The sequence below is a fragment of the Brassica oleracea genome, chromosome C8, assembly GCF_000695525.1.
Source record: "Brassica oleracea var. oleracea cultivar TO1000 chromosome C8, BOL, whole genome shotgun sequence".
NCBI classification, from domain to species: Eukaryota; Viridiplantae; Streptophyta; class Magnoliopsida; order Brassicales; family Brassicaceae; genus Brassica; species Brassica oleracea.
In genome coordinates this window covers 28,257,837-28,281,224 of record NC_027755.1, presented here as the reverse complement: position 1 = coordinate 28,281,224, position 23,388 = coordinate 28,257,837, and the positions used below count along the sequence as shown (strand labels likewise).

General features: G+C 34.9%; 5 protein-coding genes across 8 annotated transcripts in view; 4 read left to right on the top strand and 1 right to left on the bottom strand.

The window, feature by feature from the left end:
* LOC106312329 (probable protein kinase At2g41970) overlaps positions 1-2,927 on the top strand; it is a 4,763-nt gene extending 1,836 nt beyond the window's left edge. Inside the window, exons 3-4 of one of the 4 annotated variants that reach the window (XM_013749812.1) lie at positions 400-478; positions 653-897. In XM_013749812.1, the coding sequence (XP_013605266.1) occupies positions 400-450 (51 nt within the window). In that variant the 3' untranslated portion in view covers positions 451-478; positions 653-897. Of the gene's footprint in view, positions 1-399; positions 898-2,842 lie in introns of those variants that run through there. The other 3 variants (XM_013749809.1, XM_013749808.1, XM_013749810.1) reach the window with 3 other exon arrangements.
* On the top strand, positions 2,846-5,936 carry LOC106312328 (probable monodehydroascorbate reductase, cytoplasmic). The gene is made up of 10 exons (XM_013749807.1): positions 2,846-3,055; positions 3,577-3,648; positions 3,728-3,779; positions 3,886-3,966; positions 4,136-4,254; positions 4,347-4,566; positions 4,655-4,773; positions 4,994-5,119; positions 5,189-5,329; positions 5,432-5,936. The coding sequence occupies exons 1-10, from the start codon at positions 3,005-3,007 to the stop codon at positions 5,753-5,755; spliced, it is 1,305 nt and encodes a 434-aa protein (XP_013605261.1). The 5' UTR covers positions 2,846-3,004; the 3' UTR covers positions 5,756-5,936.
* A 3,239-nt stretch (positions 5,937-9,175) lies between these two features.
* LOC106312037 (mediator of RNA polymerase II transcription subunit 28) lies at positions 9,176-10,422 on the top strand. Its single transcript, XM_013749408.1, has 3 exons — positions 9,176-9,437; positions 9,964-10,079; positions 10,155-10,422. The coding sequence occupies exons 1-3, from the start codon at positions 9,218-9,220 to the stop codon at positions 10,287-10,289; spliced, it is 471 nt and encodes a 156-aa protein (XP_013604862.1). The 5' UTR covers positions 9,176-9,217; the 3' UTR covers positions 10,290-10,422.
* On the bottom strand, positions 10,331-14,088 carry LOC106312036 (vacuolar-sorting receptor 1). The gene is made up of 12 exons (XM_013749407.1): positions 13,672-14,088; positions 12,347-13,039; positions 12,184-12,272; positions 12,046-12,115; positions 11,883-11,966; positions 11,720-11,796; positions 11,535-11,616; positions 11,320-11,402; positions 11,155-11,221; positions 10,945-11,073; positions 10,745-10,857; positions 10,331-10,661 (listed from the first exon to the last, which is right to left on the bottom strand). Exons 1-12 carry the CDS (start codon positions 13,967-13,969, stop codon positions 10,569-10,571), a joined length of 1,878 nt encoding a protein of 625 aa, XP_013604861.1. The 5' UTR covers positions 13,970-14,088; the 3' UTR covers positions 10,331-10,568.
* Positions 14,089-17,690: 3,602 nt separating this feature from the next.
* On the top strand, positions 17,691-21,002 carry LOC106310135 (purple acid phosphatase 22). The gene is made up of 6 exons (XM_013747343.1): positions 17,691-17,837; positions 18,343-18,634; positions 19,386-19,780; positions 20,139-20,312; positions 20,389-20,477; positions 20,585-21,002. The coding sequence occupies exons 1-6, from the start codon at positions 17,691-17,693 to the stop codon at positions 20,790-20,792; spliced, it is 1,305 nt and encodes a 434-aa protein (XP_013602797.1). The 3' UTR covers positions 20,793-21,002.
* The last annotated feature ends 2,386 nt before the right edge of the window (positions 21,003-23,388 follow it).

Genomic DNA, 23,388 nt, shown 5'->3' with positions numbered 1-23,388 from the left:
TCCTTTGAAATGGGTTGTCCAAATTAGGAAGACCAAATCCGGTTGGCTTTACAGGGGCTTATTGCCTAGGTGGGCAGTGAGCATGTGAAGGAAAGCCGAAAGCTGCGTTTCCAGTGGACAATTAGCTGAGATTTTAATTCCAATAAGATGGTATATATTCAGCATAATTTGTTTCCATTTCTGCGTTTGGATATTCTTAATCTGGTTATCGTAGTGACTAAATTGATTCTATTGTGGTATGGTTGTTAATTTAATTTTCTGCTCAGCCACCACTGGCTGATGACATCCCCATAGAGTTGTGTTGTTTATAGGTTGTTATAACATCTTAAATCTGTGCTAACAAAATGTGTGGTTCTTAATCCTGATTATAGGCATGTGTGGATACTAATGTCTTTGCAGGTGGTGCAACTGAGATATTGGAAACCTCGACTTAATCAACTGTTCACGTAAAGCTAGACTGTTCCGTATAAAAAACTAGGTAAAAACAATTTGGAAACGAGATAACACAATTTTTAGTAATTTTGCTATTGTAAACTTGAAAATATCATGAAGGAAGTAGTTCATTTGAGGTTTCAGCTGCTAAAAACGATTAAAGGTACTTCAAGTTCTATTCATGCTGACGAAAAAAACTAATCCATTTCGAATTGGACAGGCAAATGGAGAAAAATGTGGCCTCCAGTATGCATACTTAATGCATAGAATATTGTTCTTGATCTTTTATTGTAGCCTAAGGTTGGTTACAAACACCTACGTAATGGGTCTTCTACATAAATCAAGTATATATATATGTGTGTGTGTATAAGTGTGTGTGTGTGTAGCATGTTCATATTTGTAAAGTTTTGGCAGATTCTAAACCGAATGATAATCATTGTTCCTCACGATTGATCATTACATTTACATTTAATTTTCTCACTAATACTTTGATAGTGTAACTTTTTGTTTTATTCTTCTGTTTTTGCTAAACAATGTAATTTTCTGTTACCAGAAAAAAAAAAGATTTACTATCGCTCTGTATTTGTCTGTTGCTATGTATTGTCTCTTGCTTCACTTTTATTCATTTACACTATAATTTTTAACTGCATTATTTATTTCTATACAGACTGTGATTTTGCTTCATATCTCCTTCAACCTATCACCTTGCACTCCAGAAAGAAGTATATATGTTGTTGAAAAGACGAGAGTATTTTTGACAAAACATAAACTGATAGAAAAGACAAATAAAGTCCATAAATTTGACCCAAATCATTTTTCACCAAAATCTTTCTTTAATCTTATTAATGCAACAACAAACATATAAAAATAGTAAAACAAAGATTTTGTGCAAATCATTTCAGACAGTCAAAGAGCTAGAATCTATACTAATAAAATAGACATTGCGCTACATCATTTTCCTCCATCCTTTTTTATATTTTCCTGGCTTATCCTACACAATGTGTATCAACTAAATGTGTTTTAATCCACAAAACTAAAGATTCGTAATGAAAATGCAAAAAACATAAAATATGATAATCCATTTTTTCATGTCTTATTAAATGAGGTCTGCCAAAAAAGAGTGAGTGTACACAACTTTCATTTTTTGGGAACCAGAATCAAAATATTGACAAGAAATGATGAACAACCACACTAACAAATTAATATATAATCTTAAAAATCAGTTTGAAAAAAATATAACAACATAAGAATACACATATTCTTACTTAACCATGAACTATTTACAACTTAATCAAATAATTCAAAATTTTCACCACCAGCATTTCAGAAAAAAAAAGTAAACCAATAACAAAAATATATGTAGCAAATGTAAACAAAAACAAGACTTTTTCTTTTATTTTGTGCCACATCAGCAACCGAGGAATGATAGGACCCAATATAAGCACATTTTTAATTAATATTTATAGAATCATATATATTTTTCATATTCTTATATTTGAATCAAATCTATTAAAATAATATTCTATATTTCATAGCTATTTTTAATTAGTAGTGCATTTCAAACTAAATCAAATTTTAAATATCTATATTCCCGTAAAAATAAATTGAAAATATAGTAATATAACTCACAAAAACAGAAAATTAAAAAAAAACATATTGAAGATTTGTGAAAACATAAAATATTATACTCTATTCGCGATTTTACTCATGTCTCATCAAATAATGTCAACCAAAAATAAAAATAAGTGAATCTTTACAAATTTCTTAATTTCTTAGTCATCAAGCTTAGAAGATTGACGAAATGAACAACCACATAACAAATATTTTAGCAGGAGGTTTTAAAAATCAGTTTGAAAAACAAAATAAACAAGAAATAACAAAATAAAAATACACAAATTCTCTTTTAAGCATGAGCTAATTACATCTTAATCAAACAGTTCATATATTTCACCACTGATTTTTTTAAAGAAAAATAGTAACTTAAAATAAAAACATGGTATCAAATGTAATAACAATAAGACAAAACAAGAAAAGCAAAATGAAATTATGTTCATTATAATGGTTATGTTCATCACGCTCAATAACCGCAACCATTAAGATCAAATAATTTAAAAGGAAACAAAATGTTTGACACACAACTTATAAAAAAAAATTCAATTTTAAATTAACAAATTAATTGCACTCTTGATTGAATTTGATATTATGGGGTCTTAAGTGTCCAAAAAAGCAGCCCAATGAGCCTCAAACCCATCATACTTAGCTCACGACTTATCCAGTAACGTGGCACATTTGTGACTTTTCCAATCCCACCAACTATTTTTGACTTAAAAAAAAAAAAAAAAAAAAACTAATCCATAATCCCCTAATTATTTTATTTCCTTTCCAGATTCACGACGATGAATAATCGAAGGGCGATTATCTTGCCACGTGTACGGGTTTGGTCTTCATCTTCCAATCAACGGCCGAGTTTTAGTTAAGTTAGTAGCCAATTAGGCTATTAGCCCAGCATTTTCACACAAACCAACTCCAGCGACAAGATAACAACAACTTCCTGAAGATCTATCGGATAAAAATGGCGGAGAAGAGCTTCAAGTACATCATCCTCGGCGGCGGCGTCTCAGCCGTGAGTTTCTTCTCTCCCTCTTAATATCACGTAGTTTCGTTTTCTTATCCAGTAGTTTAGAATTCCGAAGAGCTTGTTTCGATCTGTTTCGCAAAATACCACACTTCCCTCGTAGCTGTTTTGAATCGTGAGTTTGAACGTGCGATCAGTGACTGATTCGATTTTGATCGTGTTGCGATGATATTACGATCGCAACTTGATTCTGAAATCGAACAATCGCATGAAAAAATTGGTGTTATTGTGAATCGAATCTTCGTCGTCTTTCATGAATTCGCATGTACAGCGTTTCGCTTCGGTGTGAGATTAGTTATTGTTCTTTGCAAAATTGCGTACAAATGATTGAGAATTAGCGTACTATAGTCTTCTATACCTCATGCCTCTCTTTAGTTTCTTAAACTGTTAGTTTGAGCTCAGATTAATCGTAGTAGTACATGATCGTCTACTGTTAATTAAGATAGTTACAATTGCACTTACGGAAGCAATTTCAACTCTAATCTTGAATTTTTGTTGTTTTCTTGCAGGGATACGCAGCTAAGGAGTTTGCTAGTCAAGGGGTTAAACCAGGGGAATTGGCAGTTATCTCCAAAGAGGCGGTAAAGCTTTGGAAACCTTATTATGATGCGGTGTGTGTCTTGTAAACTATGATCCTTATGTACTGTATATTGGTGTTAGGTGGCTCCTTATGAACGTCCTGCTCTTAGCAAGGGCTATTTGTTTCCTGAAGGTAAGACAGTCAATGTTCTGGTGTTTACTTTTCTAACTACAGTTATTAGTTGTGAAACTTGGAATTTGTGTTTCCAGAGCGACTTATAATCTTCTTTCTGTTGCAGGGGCGGCTAGACTCCCAGGTTTCCATTGCTGTGTTGGTAGTGGTGGAGAAAAACTGCTTCCTGAATCATACAAACAGAAAGGTAATCAACGCTCTCTGTACATCCACAGTATCTATTCCCTGCTCATCCACGTTGTTCCACTGGTTATGATCCCACGGAATTTATCGGCGTTACACTTCTCTTCCAGCTAAAGTGATTGTGATAGTGGTGCTAAATCGTGCTACATTTCCATTGTTCTTTGTGTTTGCAGGGATTGAGTTGATACTAAGCACAGAGATAGTGAAAGCAGATCTCGCTGCCAAGAGTCTTGTCAGTGCAGCTGGGGATGTCTTCAAATATGAGACTCTCATAATTGCAACTGGCTCTACTGTAAACACCGATATCCTTGCATATCTCGCATCAGCAAGCTTCTTATATGTCTCTGATGAGAAGAAAGTAACTCTCTTTTCATTTACTTGCAGGTTCTGAGATTGACTGATTTTGGTGTAAAAGGTGCAGACTCTAAGAATATCCTCTATCTTAGAGAGATTGATGATGCAGACAAAGTGGTTGAAGCTATTCAAGCAAAGAAAGGTGGAAAGGCTGTGGTTGTTGGTGGAGGCTACATTGGTCTTGAGCTTAGTGCAGCTTTGAGGATCAACAATTTTGATGTCACTATGGTTTTCCCTGAACCTTGGTGCAGTAAGTTGACTCCTAACTTTTCACAATTCAGTTAGTCATATATATATGTACTGCTTAGTTGCACATGACTGAAAAATCGTTCCCGCAGTGCCTAGGCTTTTCACCGCCGACATTGCTGCGTTCTATGAGACTTACTATACAAACAAGGGAGTGAAGATCATTAAAGGAACAGTAGCATCTGGGTTCACCGCTCATCCAAATGGAGAGGTAAACCAAATATTCATTAGCTATAAGAGTTGGCGATTAAATTAAACATTTCAGTTTCAACTCTATTGGTTTTGTACTAATTGAAGTCGACTATGGTTCCAGATATTGTGGTTTTAAAATAGTAAAACCAGTCGGTTTATAAACTCAGTTTGGTTCACTTAATTAATTAGCTTTTTCAAACTGTCTCGGTACAAATGTCTCACTTGTTCGTCGCCTCTAGGTGAATGAAGTACAACTCAAGGATGGAAGGTCACTAGAAGCTGACATTGTGATAGTTGGAGTTGGTGCGAAACCATTGACAGCCTTATTCAAGGGACAGGTCGAAGAAGACAAAGGTGGAATTAAGGTATTTATCTGCTTTGCGGGCGTCTCTTCTTTTTCTCCCGTACCATTCTGATTTGAATCTTTTTCACAGACCGATGCATTCTTCAAAACAAGTGTTCCTGATGTTTACGCTGTTGGTGACGTTGCCACTTTCCCCCTGAAAATGTATGGAGACATGAGAAGGGTCGAGCATGTTGACCATTCTCGCAAATCCGCAGAGCAAGCTGTTAAGGTAAAATGATGAATACAATAAGCCTGCTACTGTTTCAAACGCTACATTTATATCTGAAGAGCTCGTTTATAACATCCTCATATATGTGATACATTGTTTCAGGCGATCAAAGCGGCTGAGGGAGGCGGAGCTGTGGAGGAATACGACTACCTCCCATTCTTCTACTCCCGCTCGTTTGATCTCTCATGGCAGTTCTATGGAGACAACGTAGGAGACTCTGTCCTGTTTGGAGACAGCAATCCATCAAACCCAAAACCAAGATTTGGAGCATATTGGGTTCAAGATGGTAAAGTGGTTGGAGCATTCATGGAAGGAGGTAGTGGTGATGAGAACAAAGCCTTGGCTAAAGTGGCCAAAGCTAGACCTGCTGCAGAGAGCCTTGATGATCTTACCAAAGAAGGTATCTCCTTTGCTGCGAAGATCTGAGGAGAAAGATGGGAGTGTTTAAACTTTTTTTCTATTCTCTTACAATAAAAGATTATGTTAAGCAATGTGCTTGCACGTACCTATGCTGAATAAAGTTGTGTTTGAATGAAACCTGATTGGATACTTGTAAACGCTATTCATGAAACTAGATAATGTGATTTTATCTCGACTGTGGTTCACATGGGATGAGCCACACTATTATTTATTAGAATACAATGAGAGATGTGATGCATATTCATAAGCTTGTTGGTGGGGCAAACAATCAGTTATGGAGTTCATGACACATACAGCAAAAATATCATATGTGCAACTTTGTAAAACCTATAAGCATCTCTTTCACCGAGGGAAAACACGGAAGTGTGTGTATTGAGGATATGGTGATTCGTTTAAGTGAGTCAGCTCATGATAACATATACCACCAACTTGTACACAGCTTACTAATATTAATATTTAGTATACGTATACCACCACCGTAAGTGAGTCAAGGATTTAAAAGATAAAATAATATGTGAATTAATCTTTTTATAGATAAAATAATTTAAAATATATTAGTATGTGAAATATTTTTAACGTAAGATTAAAAGTTGATTAATGTTTTTACATTAGAATATTTAAATATAACCATTATGTATGGATATTTATGGTGAAACAAATGAAACCATCAAATTTATATAAGAGAAATAGAAATGGGCAATTCTGCTAAATAGATCATTTTCAAGTTCTGATCACAAAAATAGGCTACAAAAAAGAAAATGACCAAAATATTTCATTTAATAGGTAAAATGATTCTAATACCCTAGATATAAAAAAAATAAAAAAATAAAAAACAAAATTAAAACAAAATTAAAAAATAATTTTTTTATAGTTTTAGATTATATGTTTTCAAATTCGAACTTTTCTATAATTTTTTTTTAATTTTTTTTCAAATTTTCTTTTTGTAATTCAAAAATATTTTTTGAAACTATTTTAAAAATTTTTATTTTCAATTTTTTAGTATTTATTTTTTTATTTTATAAAATTTTAAATCTCAATCTCAAATCTCCATCCCTTAACTTTAAACCCTAAGGTTTCGATTAGTTAACCGTAAGGGTATAAATGTATATTTACCTCTTTAGTGAACATTTTGGTCATTTTGATCCTTAGAGTCTATATTTGTGACAGAATTTTTTTTAGTGTTACCCTAGGGTATTTCCCAATAGAAAGGGCAGTTCTCATAAATATACAATTTTCAAGTTTTGATCACAAAAATACACCACAAGGAAGAAAATGACCAAAATGTTTCATTTAATAGGTAAAAAGACCCTAATATACCCTAGATATATATATAAAAAAAATTAAAACAAAATTAAAACAAAATTAAAAAAATAATTTTTTTTATAGTTTTAGATTATATGTTTTCAAATTCGAACTTTTTTATAAATTCTTTTTTTTATTTTTAAAAAAAAAATTCCAAATTTTTTTTTTGTAATTCGAAAATACTTTTTGAAACTATTTTAAAAATTTTTATTTTCAAATTTTTAATATTTATTTTTTATTTTTTAAAATTTTAAATCTCAATCCCAAATCCTCACCCCTTAACTCTAAACCCCAAGGTTTGGATTAATTAACAGTAAGAGTATAAGTGTATATTTACCTCTTTAATGAAATATTTTGGTCATTTTGTTCCTTAAAGTCTATATTTGTGACATAAACTTTTTTAGTGTTATCCTAGGGTATTTCCGAATAAAAAGTTCTATTATAAATTCTTGATGCAATAATTTTATAATTTATAATAAATAAATAAACTTTAAAAATACAGTATAACATCTTTAAATTAATACTATATAAATTAATATACACTAGAAATCTCTATAAAATAATATAATTTTATAGTCCCAAATTGAGTTTTTGGTTCAATTAGTATATCGATAAATTAATATCTCTATAAATTAATAAAAAAATTATAGTTTTGGTGTAATCCCAACATTATTAATTTATAGATGTTTAACTGTATATTTAAACAAAGATAAATAAAATTCTCTGAATCTAAGCTAGATTGTCAGTATGATACCAAGGAGTGGGATATCCAGTTTTTACGAGAATTCTTCCCGCCAGACGATATTCCATTGATACTGGGGTTAAAACCCTCTCGTTCTTTTGCTCTGCATGGATATGTTTGGAACTACACAAAATCAGGAGTGTATTCAGTTAAAACCGGTTACGACCTACTCCGATCGACCAAGCTAAGTCTTACTCATGAAAGGGCTATAGAACCGAGTATCACGAGCCTTCAGAGCCATGTGTGGAAGATAAAGGCCCCGAGTAAGATGAAGCATTTCTTGTGGCAAGCTATCTCGGGATGTGTGGCGACAGCAGAGAGGCTCACTTATAGACACCTGGGCACCGATAGAAGTTGTCCTAGATGTGATGGCCCAGTGGAGTCGATTAATCATCTTCTTTTTGAATGTCCCCCAGCCCTGCAGGTCTGGGCTTTATCGGACTATCCGTCCCTTCCGGGTTACTTCCCGAGTACATCTATATACCAAAACATGAACTTTTTGTTTTGGAGGAGAAAAGAGGTGGCTCCATCGAGACCACAATTCGATACCTTCCCATGGATCTGTTGGTACATTTGGAAGGCAAGGAACGACAAACTCTTTAATGGGAAAGTCGTATCCCCGATTGACACTCTCCAACACGCGTCCCTCGAAGCCGAATGTTGGAGGAATGCTAATGAGAAAGAGGAAGCTAACGAAGATCATGGCGATCCTCCTACTATGGAGGATTCCCTAGTGCCCCCTTGGATACCCCGAATCCTTACATGTCAAATTGATGCGTCATGGATCAGTAATGGCAATGTTAGTGGCTTAGGGTGGAGTCTTAAGGATCAAATGGGTTCTGAGTACTTTGGACTGCGGGCATGCAGTAGGAGCCTTTCAGCTTTGCATGCTGAGATGGAAGGTTTACTTTGGGCAACCTCATGTATGAGAGACATGAGGATAACCTCGATACGGTTCGAGACAGACTGCTCGGGTCTAGTGGACATGACTACTAACCCGATGGACTGGCCTACATTCGCGACAGAGATTGAGATGTACCAAAGATTACAGGAAGACTTCGAGGATGTGAGCCTGTTTCATATTCTTCGGAGTAGGAATGGTCGGGCAGACGCACTAGCAAAGGAAGCAAGGAACAGAGGCTATATTTTCTCCCATATAGATCAGACCCGGTCAGACGGAGGTGCTCTTCGGAGGATCGGCTTGTCTGCCTCCACTTGATCTAGCTTAGATGGGTAGCTGACAAAAAAAAAAAAAAAAAGCTAGATTGTCAGTATTAGTTGAACACCTTAATTTTTGTCCGAACAGTTGAGAATGTGATAACTGGGCCCAATAATAAGCCCACTTAACAAACACTTCTTTTCGACTTACTTCACTAAAACCAACCAAGGCCAATTAACCAGAGAGAGCGACAGAGATCGGCGCAATGGATTATCAACCACAACCGCCGCCGTCTTCTGACCCTTCCCCGTCGCCGTCTGACCGTCCTCCGGGAATCACATCACCGGAGACGCCATCTAACAATCAGAACCACGAGATTGAGGACATAATGGCTTGCGTCACGGCTTTGGAAGCAGCACTGCTGCCATGTTTGCCCGCAAGAGAGCTTCAAGCCATCGACCGCTCTCCTCATCCTTCTCACCAAAGTCAGTCCCTTTTCTTATCTCTCGATCTTCACTTCAAACCATCTCCCTTCACCTTTGAGAAGTAATTCAAGTTTTTAGTATAAGAGTTGACTTGACTCAGTAAATCAATCCCGGTTCCCCTTCTAGGGTTGGTCTGTGCTATTGAATACTATTACTGTAACTCTTTGTTAATTTGGAGTAAAAAGGCAATGGCTTCTTGTCTGGTGATTGATAGTTTGGAAGTTGTCTGTTTCTTTCTTGTTGGTTTGGTCTGTGCTATTGAATATTGTAACTGTAACTGTTGTTAGTTAGTTCAAGAGTTTTCTTGAGTGCAAGAAAGACAATGGGCTTCTTGTCTGGGGATTGATAGTTTGAAAGTTGTCTGTTTCTTTCTGCTAGAGAATATCATTTTAGTTAACTTTCTTAACTTATGATCTCTACTTAGTAGATCATACATAACCTGAGGCATTTTCAATATTCTAGCTTGCCTGCTGATCAATGCTTATGTCTTTTATAAGTTGATATCTTTTATTTCCTCTCATTGCAGTTGATGTTGAACGTCACGCCAGAGATTTCATGGAAGCTGCTAAAAAGCTTCAGCTTTATTTCATGGGATTGAAGCGAGAAAATCACGCCCCCACAAGAGCTGAAAGTCTTAGGAAGGTTAGTTTCCAAGACTCCACCAATGTGTCAGAATCTCCAAACACATTTGTCTCATCAGTTTATGTTACTTGACAGGAGATTGCAGTCATGGAGGAAGAGCTCAAGACAAAAGAGGAGCTAATAAAGAAGCACTCAAGGCTTATCCAAGAATCACAGAAGCTAGTGAAAGAACAGATTGAGAAACACAGAGTGGAGCTGGAGAAAGTATAATTAACACATCAAAGCAAATGTTAATTTGTTTCAGTAGTATATAGATGCAACTCTCCTACTCATTTATTCATCCATTTATGTCTTATTTTACATTGCAAGAGTAATGCAGACAAAAGAAGTGATTCCATCTGCATATCCACATCCCTTACAAAAGCGCAGATACACTTAAATTATTGTTTTGTGACTTTTTCCAAGTCTATTAGATTCATTTACATGGAAACACAGAAGAAGCTTCTCGTGGAAAGAGTGTCTCTCTTGGTTTGTGTTGACAGCTTCACCTCATATATCCATATGAGGACCACTTGGGGTGGGTTGGCTCTCCAATGGCATGTACTGTGCCATGATGCCTCTTATCTCCGCATCCATGTAAGTCTGCACAAGGAGTTTCTTTTGTTACTCTATCTAGATGGGCAAGATCTTCATATGTGTACATTAAGATAACGAGAGACACATACCCTGATCCTGTATTTGTAGACGGCATATCCGGCAAGACCTGCAACACCCACTCCGATTATAAGAACCCACAAGAAGCTCCAGCTGAGCTTTGTAGTTCCAACTTTGCTTGAACCTACACATTCAAAAGCATCAAAGCTTGATTAATGACTCTTCATTAAGTATGGGTTTAAGACAGAAGGAAGATCTCTCTTTTGTTAACCTATGCAAGTGTCGTGTTCACGCATGTAGAGCAAACCATTCTTGCAGCTGCATTCATAACTTCCCCATGTGTTTTTACATTTACAGTCTGGGCACTGGCAAACCTTTTTCTCTTTGCACTCATTCACATCTACCACATTCAATCAAAAGAATACGGTTTAGTTCTGTATGCAAGCAGACCGCATGAATATAGATTCTAGTAAACAAGTACCTTCACAGCTCTTTACTCCATCGCCCTTGAACCCAAGCGGGCATTTGCAATCACTTGAATGATCATCCTGAAAAATCCATTTCAAAAACCAAACAAGTATTACTATAGGTTTAGAAGATGATTGTTTCAAGAGCTAGTCGTTGATAAAGAAGACGAAATACTTACTACGCAAGCAGAGTAAGTGTAGCTGCCTCTGGTTTCTCTCCAGCATCCTCCATTGTTGATACCACAATGCAAAGCTCCAGACGCTGCCAAGAAAGAAAAAAAAAACGTTAAGAACTTAGAGCAGGCAATACACAGGAAATAGAATAACCATGCCAGAGTTTGGGTCCTGCTCCACAAAAAAACATGTCAAGCTACAGGGAGATAAATTGATATACCTTTGCAGTGAGTGTAACCGTCACCAGCAAATTTAACACCTTGAACAGTAGGGCACTCACACAATCTTCCCCTATATGTATCCTAAAGTGCCAATTCAAATGAAACAAAGAGTAATCAGTTTTAGTAGCAACAACAAAACCAAAAACTGGAAAAGAGATAAAAATAGCAAGGCTAAACGGTATACCCTGCATGCAGTTATGTTGGAAGCTTTGTCTTGCCAGCACCCACCATTGTTTTCCAAACATTCATTAGTATTTAGATCTGCAAAAAAAAGAAAAAAACAGAAACTGATCTCAAGACGATGTCCTCACCAAAACGTTAAAAGATATGAGATATGGAGATAAAACCTTCAGTTAGACATATAGCTGGTTCTGTTGACTCTTGAAAACCTGAACACATAGCTTTCAGCACTGCCCCTTTCTCCAGTTTACCTAAATGCCCATCAGAGATATTTGATTTAGCAACAAAAAGTTTAGAAAGGGAACTGACAAGTTAGCTGTTCTTCAGTACCTCTGTATTGTCTGTTGTTCACTACAAGAGTTGGAAGTATTGTCACATCTCCCCGGGAACCTTTGCCAACCTGAAACAAACTCATTACAAGAGATCTAGTAGAGAAGAGTAGAGCCAATTGGTTACAAGAAGACAAACCTGAGACTCCTGTTCTGCTTTAAGAATAGGGTTCTCCACATCTGCGTAAGGGTCTCCAATACACTTGTCCACCTTCTTGAGATCAATGTCTGAATGCATAATGAGATAGTTAAATAACATCACAGGAGGAAAGACCATAGGGTTATGAAACAATATAACTCACCAAGGGACTTGATAATCTCGTCTGCACACTCCTTAGTGTACTTCTTATCCTTCATCGGACACCTGATGGCGAAGTCAGTCACATAGTCCCACCAAACCCACGGCTTACCAGTCTCATTCAACACTCTATAAACACAAGCCTGGCGCAGATTCTGAACCACAACATCCTTCCCATCATACCCTTTAGTAAAATCCTGCTCAGGATCAGGTGCACAGTACCTCCCATGGTTGATACACTGAGACTTGCACTGTTTACTCAGCGTAAAAGCCTCAGGGCAGTACCAGGTGATGTAGTGCGGCGTGAACTGAGTATGCCCTCCTTTCTCAAGAATCTGAGCAGCTCCTTTGAAGTTCTTGAGAAACTCAATCTGAGTATCACACTTTTTTCCACACTGGTCGTTGCTGTTGGTCCAGAGCTCGTATTCCACACGCTCGTCGGGGTGTGGAACAGACTCGGTCCAGTCTAGATTCATGTTCACCATGTCGCCCTTGGAGAGAGCAGACTTTAAACTGTCTCCCAGAGACTTGGTGATGAGAGCAGAAGGGATGGTGATGTTTTGGAGATAGTCTGCATCGGATTTGTCTTCTTCGGGTGTGTCCATTGTAATCAATGGCTCGGCTTTGTTGTCGGCTACAAGAATCGCTGCTGCTCCAGCTTGTTGAGCTATCCACGCTTTCAAAGTGAAGAAACAGTCTGTGTTCACAATAAGAAACACACATTCAGTTCCAAAAATTGAATCTTTTCCCAAAATACTAAAACAAAAAATTTGAACCCGTTCCAAATACTATAATGAAAAAATGAATCTTTTTCAAATACTATAACTAAAATTGAACCTTTTCCAAATACTATAACCAAAAATAGAATCTTTTTCAAATACCTATAAGCAAAAAACTGAATCTTTTTTAAATACTATAAGCAAAAATCGAATATTTTCCACATACTATAAGCAAAAACTGAATCTTTTTCCAAATACTATAAGCAAAAATAGATTTTTTCCATACGTTATAAGCAAAAATTGAATATTTTCCAAATACTACAACCAAAAATAGATTTTTTCCAAACGTTATAAGCAAAAACTGAATCTTTTCCTGATATTATAAGCAAAAACTGAATCTTTTCGTATTACTATAAGCAAAAATGTGAAGCTTTTCCTAATATATAACCCAAAAAAAGAATATTTTTCACACACTATAAGCAAAAATTGAATATTTTTCACATACTATAAGCAAAAATTGAATATTTTCCTATCCCTAATACAATAAACCAAGAATTGAATCTTTTCCAGATACTATAAACCAACCAATTAAGGTAAGAAGAAACCGAACCTCCACGATCGATGAGAACAAAAGGGGGTAAGCGACCAGCCTTAGACTTGAATGATATATCGAAATCGCTGTAGCTTTTACAAGCTTTCTGATTCGACTTGGGATACACGACGGTGCCCACCAATGTACCACCGTACTGAGGAACTCCGAAGTTCCCAATGGCACATTCGTAAATACCCTTGATCGAATCGGGTGACGTGACTTTGAGGTTGTTCTTCTCCACAACGAATCTTCCCACCGCTAGGCTCAAGATCAGAAGAAACGAGACACTGAAAAACCCTATCTTCTCCTGATTCATGATTATAAATAAGATCCTAGATTACAGAGAAGATCTCGTAGAAAAAAGCACGATGCTTTGGAAGGAGGAGAGAGGCTTATGACTTAAGGAAGAAGCAGAGGGTTTATTTAATAATTTTAAATTAAGGGTTAGATTTAATTTTAGTTTAATTAATAAAGGGAAGTGAGATGGGGGTTAATGGAATGGTTCTTCTTTTGTCGGTTTCCGTAAATGAAGATAACAAAGAAGAGTTTTAAGAATTGGTTATGTATAGTAAAACGGGAAACACGTGTGTGTTGTTGTTATCTTGTAATTAAGATCTTTAGTATCCAAGCTGTACTGAAAAAGATTAGTCCTTGGCACAGACTCAGAGGTACACACATTCACCCATATCTAGATTCTTATTTAAGTACGTTTCTTACCCATTACTTAGCTTATTCACTATCCTAAATGAGCAATGACTTTCAGATCTGAAGCAAATTATAATATTGTGGTTTATATTTATTTGATCAGTCTTTCACGATCTGAAGAATAACACATAGTTAACAGTACAGTAAAAGAAATACGTACTTGGAAATGAGTGGAAGGAGCAGTGCCTTTATATTTTTGTTTTAGAAATAAAACTGTAGATTTTTTTTTGTCGTGGTTGTAGATAATTTTGCTGTAAAATATCAGCTGTAGATTTAAAAAGATTCAATGACTTACATATAAATTTTCTAAAGCAAACAAATAAGTGTTCTAGATTTATGATTTTCCACAGTTAAAAATAAATAAAAATGAAAGAAAAGTCTGTAGATTTAAAATTTTTTTACAAAACATGACTGGCGAAAATTTGGAATGTAGAAATAATTTAGACCGTAGAAAGATCTTACTGCCAATCAACCCCTTGGTGAAAATAAGCCAATCAACCCCTTGGTGAAAATAAGGACGTTTGAAATAAACCAGAAAAAAAAAAATTAAGATAAAGAGAATGAAACAAATATATTATTGCAGAGGTTGTTATCTCAACTCTAAAAGATTTTGGTCATTGTGTTAAAGGTCCATAGTTCAAATTATCGTCGGAACGAAACTAATATTACATTGTAGTTTCGAGTATGGAGGATTATGGTCTTTGAACCTGAACCTATGTGTATTCAAAAGAAAAAAAAACAAATATATTTTTAGGGCAGAACTTTAAGTTTGTGCCCTTTTTCTATAAGTTATACTAATGTCATTATTTTGGTAAAATACTAATGTCATATTTGCTTGTTTATCCGATTAGAATTCAAGAGATTGAGAAGATGATACATGTAATAAATTGAAATGGTGTTCATAGGCAGGGTAACTAGCATTGATTGTCTTATTTGTTTTTTCCTGTGAACCAGGATACAGCATTCTGCACATAACCTTAAATCTTAATTTCACAAAAGAAGCACACCACTGGTTAAAAAAATTCCGAAAATATCCGGCCGATTTAAGAAGAGCTTAATTTGTTTATACTTTTAACAAGAGAGATCCCACTTAGATCACCATTCCATTCCTCAAACACAATTAGAAGGTTCCCATATATGGCTTTAGTCATGAACGGGATACATGGTACCTGGTCAGAAAAGAGAACCCGTTAATATATCATTTACGTGACTAATATTTAGAGCAAGTAAGAAGAAGAATAAGAACATGATAGACAAGTTTTGTTTTTCTCACTATCTTTGAGAAGATTGGCCACAGTTACTAAGACATTTCTTCTTTAAGTTCCAGCATAGTCACAGAAGCCGCAGTCTCCATCTAGGCAGGCCAGTGACGTTTATGTTCATTACCAAAACTTTACCTTTCCGCCATTGTGTTCATTTGCAAAGCCAATGGTTCATTTGCCTACCCGTATATCAAAAAAAGACTGCAAATAAAGAGTGCAAAAATCTAATATTAGTACGGGAGCTTGTGGTCAAATGGTAAAGAGAAGAGTTTGCGATGTCAACACATTCAGGTTCGATTCATTTGCCATGCAAAACTAAGTCACATGTTATCTAGACACTCTACATAGATATGGGTCCTTACTTTCGACCCATTTGAATATCCGGAGAAATGGTCTATCCATGGACTGCACCTCTTCTTATGGATTAGTCTGGATCATTCCATAGGTCCGGGATAACCCTAGATTAATCAAAAAAAAAATCTAATATTAACATATCTTATTCTATGCTCTTAGCTAAGCTCAGTAAAACTCAGATATACATAGTCCACACCATTGAAGCTTTATAAAAAGGCTTTGACATTCATTAATTTTATAACTAAAACGGGTGTAGGCTTAGAATTTTCAATTTTCACATAAGAAAGTATTGGGCTTGTAACGTCTCATATCGGGTTGATATCTAATAGTTTGGGTTATAAATAATTTAATGGGCCTGTAGATTCTCAGATTGCCAAGATGAACCATTGCATCATAGGAAATATAGCATTCTACATCGCAATAGACATTATAGACTAGTAGTTGTAGGAAGAAGTTTTAAATTTGCTAAGCTTTTAACATTTAGTAGTTCCGTAGTAAGAACAAAATGAATATTGTCTGTCAGTATGTTTAGAAATATGAAAATAGTGTAATTGAATAGATTAAGTCAAAGAGTTGTAGAAACGGATGTGGAGTGAAACAATGGCATATGCTATTTTTGATTCCAACGTCCGTACACGGCTTATCTAGAATACGTAACACATGGATCAATTTATTCATATTTTTGATTTGGACTTGGGAAAGATCCATAAAGCATATCCGTTTGTACCATATTATCTAAGCAACGTGGCCACATGACATAATTCGCGTTCTACATCTTCTCACGTTCCATCAGATCAGATTACTTGTTTTACTCTTTTCTCCTCTTGTTCATTGTTTGACACGTGCTCGTCCCTTCGTATAAATATTCTCGTCGTTAGCTACGAAAAATATGGATGAAAATTTTATGTGCCGTGTTCATACACGATTATCCAGCAAATTAAGGTTTAATGTCGGGACAAAAACATTATAGTAAAGTCTAATAGTACAACGATTTATGTTGAATGGAACCATATCACTCGCATATGTGTGTGGTCTTGAGGCTTCTTGCTCTATCACTCACCTGTCGACGTTAGGAACTCAAACATGGTCCCCTTTCTTCATCTTTCTCTCTTTTGTACTATTATTCTATTAGTACTTATATCACTATATAACTAGTGATCTTTAAACTCAATCACTTTAAATTCAATCATACATCTTAACTATTACCTTTTTCTCTTCAATGGTGTATAATTAAACACAAATTAAACATATGTTAATTGTTCACAATAAACACTTCGGCTAATTAATTACGGCCAGCGATATGTTACAGAATAATTTGCTACTGTCGATACGTTTTTCATACAGATATATACGAATATATGGAGTTCTGGACAATGCTGTATTTAAAGGGAATATTTAAATTTTCATGTTAGTCTCATTCTTTATTACTTCCTTTAGGTCTAGTTCTTTAAGGTTACGGAAACCTCATAATTAAACAATTCAAGCATTGACTTTAATAACTATTTTTCGTTAAGTGATGGAAAGATAAAGGAAGCTGCAAGCAAAACTAACAAAACGTATATATGATTTTTAAAAAGACTTTATTAAAGGAAATGAAGTAACTTGACGCGATGGCTAAAGAGATGTATAAAGTAGTAACACACCTGAATTCATCCACCGATCTCTTCAATAACAATTATTTCTTCTTCACCAAACTTTAACTCTTTAGACAACAAGATGAAAAATTTTAGTCTCTTTCTTAGTTTTACTTTTTTGTTTCTTTGTCCGTTCTTGTCTCAAGCCGATGTCCCGGAACTCAGCCGGGAGCCCCCTCGTCCCATTGTCTTTGTCCCTCATGACGGCTCCAAATCCGATCCACAACAGGTTCTTTGATTAAACTCTCTTTCTAAACATGCTTCATATAATGCATGTTTAGTTCAAAGCATTTTCTGTGTTAGCAATTCCTAAGATTTTTCATTCTTGGTTTTCTGTGGAATGTGAGATGTATAGTTAATTAACATCAATGTATTTGAGTTTTGGTAGATTGATTCCCTTCCTCATCTATGTTATGTTCTTCAAGCATCACAAATATATTAGTAATTATTAAGGTACAAAACCCATTATGTTGTTGAATCTTTCATTGCATATTTTTATTAATCTACATTATCTCATTTTCTTTGATTGAATCTCAACTTTGTGCAACACAAGATGGTACTTATTTTCGATTTTATGTCTCTTTTGTAGTCTTAATTAATTAATCTCATGTTCTTACCGAAAAAAATTCAAATGTTTTCTATATTTCTTGCTTTTATTGATGACATAAATCTCCCTTTTAAATCTTGTTTCTAAAGGCTTGTGTTGGTGTTGTTAAATATTTGTTAAATAAAAGGTGCATGTATCACTTGCGGGTAAGGACCACATGAGAGTAACATACATAACGGAAGACAAGAAGGTGGAATCGGTGGTGGAATATGGTAAGCAACCGGGAAAGTACGATAGAAAAACCACCGGAGAATCCACTTCTTACAAATACTTCTTCTACCATTCGGGCAAGATCCACCACGTCAAGATCGGACCTCTAGAACCCAATACAACTTACTATTACATGTGCGGCTGCAACGGTCCTGAGTTTTCTTTCAAGACTCCTCCCTCATCTTTTCCGGTAGAGTTCGCCATAGTTGGTACGTTCCCTAAACTCATTTTACCAGTTTTATGTTGGTTATTTTGGAACTGGAGACATTAATTGCACAACGATAGCACAACCGGTAAATATGATGTATATGAATAGTATAGCCAAACATATGAAATTCAATTTTCTTAAAAGAGTTTTGAGTTTTGACTAAGTTTTTAAAAATTCAAATTTATGAGCCTCACGTTATAAAACAAAACCGTGCAAGAAGGTATATGTTTGGCATTCCCTCAGCTTTTTCGGTGTGACTGATTTTAAAAGTCACACGTCTGTATGGCTATGTTTGTTTTAGGGGTGTCAAAAAGCTTTATATGTGTATGTGTTGGCTTTAGTTCCAAAATATGGTTTAATGGTATATCCACTAATTAAACCAGTTTGTTTTCCCAATCAATATATATATATATATATATATATAACTTTGTAATCTATAATTAATATTCGTTTTTTATCAACATATATTAATATTTGACCGAATGACCTATATAAGCATAAAACTTTTTTGTAGATACGTATTCAGGTCCATGTAGAAAAACAAGAAAATTCATGGATACAAATAGTTATTTGAATTGAATCTAAAGCTTAGAAAACACTCAGTCCACGACGAGTTGTGTTTGGATTATCGTTGATCTACGTACTTCCACACTCTATTTGTCTATTATATACGTTGTGTTTCTGTTCATACCGGTTAAGGACCAAATGTTCATATGTACTTATGAATTACCGGTTTTTATGTCAAATTGAAGGCGACCTAGGCCAAACCGAATGGACAGCAGCAACACTAGCTCAGATAAAGAGCCAAGACTACGACGTTTTTCTACTTCCTGGCGATCTCTCCTACGCTGACACTAATCAACCACTTTGGGACTCCTTTGGTCGCCTGGTGGAGCCACTCGCGAGCAAGCGCCCTTGGATGGTTACTCAGGGAAACCACGAGATTGAATTCTTCCCAATCATTGAACACACAACCTTCAAGTCATACAATTCCCGGTGGCTCATGCCTTACACTGAGAGCCTCTCTGAGTCCAACCTTTACTACTCTTTTGATGTCGCTGGTGTCCACACGGTTATGCTTGGTTCTTACACCGACTTTGATTGTGATTCCGATCAGTACCAGTGGCTCCAAGCCGATTTAGCAAAGGTTAGTTGCGGGATTATGCAATGTTTAGTATACAATCATTTCATCACTTTCACAAAAAAAATCTTTTCAAAAGTTATATCTGGATCAAATAATAGTTTATCGTATTTCAGGTAAATTTATTATTTAACCAACGTAATGAATCATTCAAATCATAGTAATTATTTAAGATTATATCCAATAGAAATTGATAAATATATATTATTTTACTTTTAAAATGTTTGTAAAATAACAAAACATCATATTTTATAAACTAGTGAAAAAAAACACATTGCCTGAATTCACATTATTTCAAAATTTTCTATCAATTATTAAGAATTAGATTTTTTCTTAATTATTTTTTTTAATATCATTTCAAAAGGTTGACCGGAAAACGACACCGTGGGTGATAGTGTTGCTGCACGCGCCTTGGTACAACACGAATGAAGCGCATGAAGGTGAAGGAGAGAGCATGAGGGAAGCTATGGAGTCTTTGCTATTTAATGCTCGAGTGGACGTCGTTTTTGCCGGCCATGTTCATGCCTACGAACGTTTCGTAAGTACTCATCTTCATTTTTTAAACAAAGATAATTATTGTTACTTATATTGATGGCGAATTCTGATTGATGCAGAAGCGGGTATATAACAACAAGGCTGATCAATGTGGACCCATACACATAACCATTGGTGACGGAGGCAACCGAGAAGGCCTTGCTACTTCGTATGTCACCTTCTATCATTTTTTTGACCTTCTATCATTTAATCTAAACTCAAGACTCATATTCTTTTTATGGTTCTTAATTTCCATATTTTTCACTCGAATTGCAGGTTTAAGAAACCTCCTTCGCCATTATCGGTATTCCGCGAATCGAGTTTTGGACATGGGAGATTGAAGGTTATAGACGGAAAACGAGCACATTGGTCGTGGCATAGAAACAATGACTCCAACACACTTCTTGCTGATGAAGTCTGGCTCGAGAGTCTTAGCTCATCATCATCATGTTGGTCTTCAAGTCAATCCCATGATGAGCTCTAAATCATCATACCATCAGACATTTTACTCTCTGTTTTTCATTCGATTGTTCGTAGAAGAAAGAAGAAATATTCATTTTGTTAAAAAATCACATTCTTATTAGGCATTTTTTATTTTGTATTTGGAAATTTATGAGTATATGCTCAAGTATTGCTTGCTTATGTTTTAGGTTATAACATTGTTATTTTGTAAGATAGATGGATGTATGATATAAACTGGACCTATCTTACTCGTTAATTCTTTGCTCCCTTTGAATTTTTTAATTATTTAAGACCTTTCGTAAGTATTTTTGCTGGTTTAAACTAGTGAAGTGGTAACCAATTAAACCCAGGAATTATCAAATTATACTCACCATTTTTCCTGAATTGTTGTATTAAACTTTCTCACGACTTTCTTAATATTTTAGCAAAAAGAGTTATAATCTAAGCACCCATGCGGCCTTGACAGTGTTACTAGATGTTCTTTCATTTTATATATTGTACGTAGATTATAACTCAAGCATTGGCTTTGTGCTTTGTTCTTTTCGAATTTTGTTTCGTTACACGATAGGAAAAGATGAAGAAAGCTGCAAGCAAAACTCAGAAAAAAACGAGACAAAAAGACTCGTCGAGTTTTGTACAAACAAAATCTAAGACATATGCCTGAGTTGTACTTTTGTTCTTTTTGAATTTTGTTTCGTTTGCAAGCAAAACTCAGAAGAAAAAAAACGAAACAAATGACTTGTCGAATTGTACAAACAAAACGTAAGACATATCGGTTCAATATTTAATCAATTTCATCACATCTTTTGTTTCCTTCATCTCCATCTTAACAAGTTTTAAAAGAAGATAAAAATATTTGGTCTCTTACTTTGCTTTACTCTCTTCTTCCCCTCTCTCCGTTTGATCCCAAGCTGATCATGATTCGAATTATAAAGCAACATTACTCGGAATATATGCTAAATCAACCACTAAAAACTAAACAACTGAAAAACTAGTTTTTTTTTTTGTGAAACAACTTTCATTCAAACAAATTAGGTCTGATACATACTAGTTCTAAAAAGAAAATAACTCCTACTTTTAAGATTAGCTATATAGAAAATTTTCAGTTTGCCATATTTGATATTGTTTTAACATTTTTAGTTATTAAAATTAAAATAAAGGATAAAGGATGATTCTCTTACTTTATGTTTATGTGCAAATGATTTGATTCTTTTACTTTATTGATTGCAAATTATTGCTGATGCAGCAGCCGATATACAACAACAAAGCCGACCCATGTGGACCAATGAACATAACAATCGGTGACGGTGACAGGCGAAAAGGGCTTCTCTTTATTGTATGTCACCACCGCCCATTATATATCTAATTTGTATATTTCGCCTGGCATATATATAGTTTTGTGCTTTTTTCAGAAAATTATTCAAATGAATACAATAACCGAAGTATTATCGATCTACCTAAATTGTAGAAATATTTGCGATATATAATTAGACCATACAAACTAATATTATTTCCAACTTTAATATTAATTTAACAGGTTAAATAAGCTTTGCTCAACTTTGTATGTATTCCGTTTCAAAGGAACAACAATAGTTTGTCACGAACTTGTATCTAACAGCATTTTCAATATAAAATTCTATTTTTTTTAATATAGCAATTTCATAATAAAATTCATTTTATCCCAGTTTTATTTTATTTTGGAGTAATGAACAAAAAATAAAAATATTATTCTATTTATGTAGTAAATTCAATTTTATTTTATTGTAGAATGAAAAATGGAGTGAAGTTGAAGCATTTTTTATTTCAAACTTCATTTTGATGTAAAATATGAAGTGAGTCTTTACATATATGAAAAAAACAGAAATGACAAATATCTCAAACACATTTTGTGATAAAACTATTAAGATACATAAACTATTAACCATACACTTTGTTTAAAGATACATAATCTATTAATCAGACATTTTCTATACTCTTAAAGATTAAAAAAAAGATTGTATTGGAAATTTGATTGTTATACGTATAATTTTTTTCTTTTCCACTACAAGAAAACGTAGCAGTAACAACGGCGGTTTACGACGAAATTATTTCCTCGTAACTTTACATGGGCTTTACAACGCAATTACGACGAGACATTATTTCGTCGTAAACTCCATGGTAATTTACGACGAAAACATTTCGTCGTAAAGTCAATGTAAGTTTACGACGAAAGTACGTGGAATGCGAAATAGCTGTAAACGTTACATCGACATTACAACGAATCATGTTACCGTTATATAAAGGTGAAAACGTGCATTCAATGTGCTTTAACTTACCTAAATTCGTTGTAAAGTCGTTGTAAATGTTCCATGTAAAATCCATGTAAAACTTTCCTTGTAAAATCATTGTTATATTTCTCTATATATATATGTCATTTTCCACAACTCTCTTCTTCACAACACACAACTCTCTTCCTCTCGAACCTGATGGCGTTTAGACTATGTTCCTCATTCAGCCACCAATTACTATTTCGAAGATGACGATAAGGAACATGAGTCATTCGTCTGTCTGCCAATTCAGTGGAGCGACAAGGAGAAGTGGACGGAAGTGCAGTTGGTTTATACTTGAAAGGAACCTCC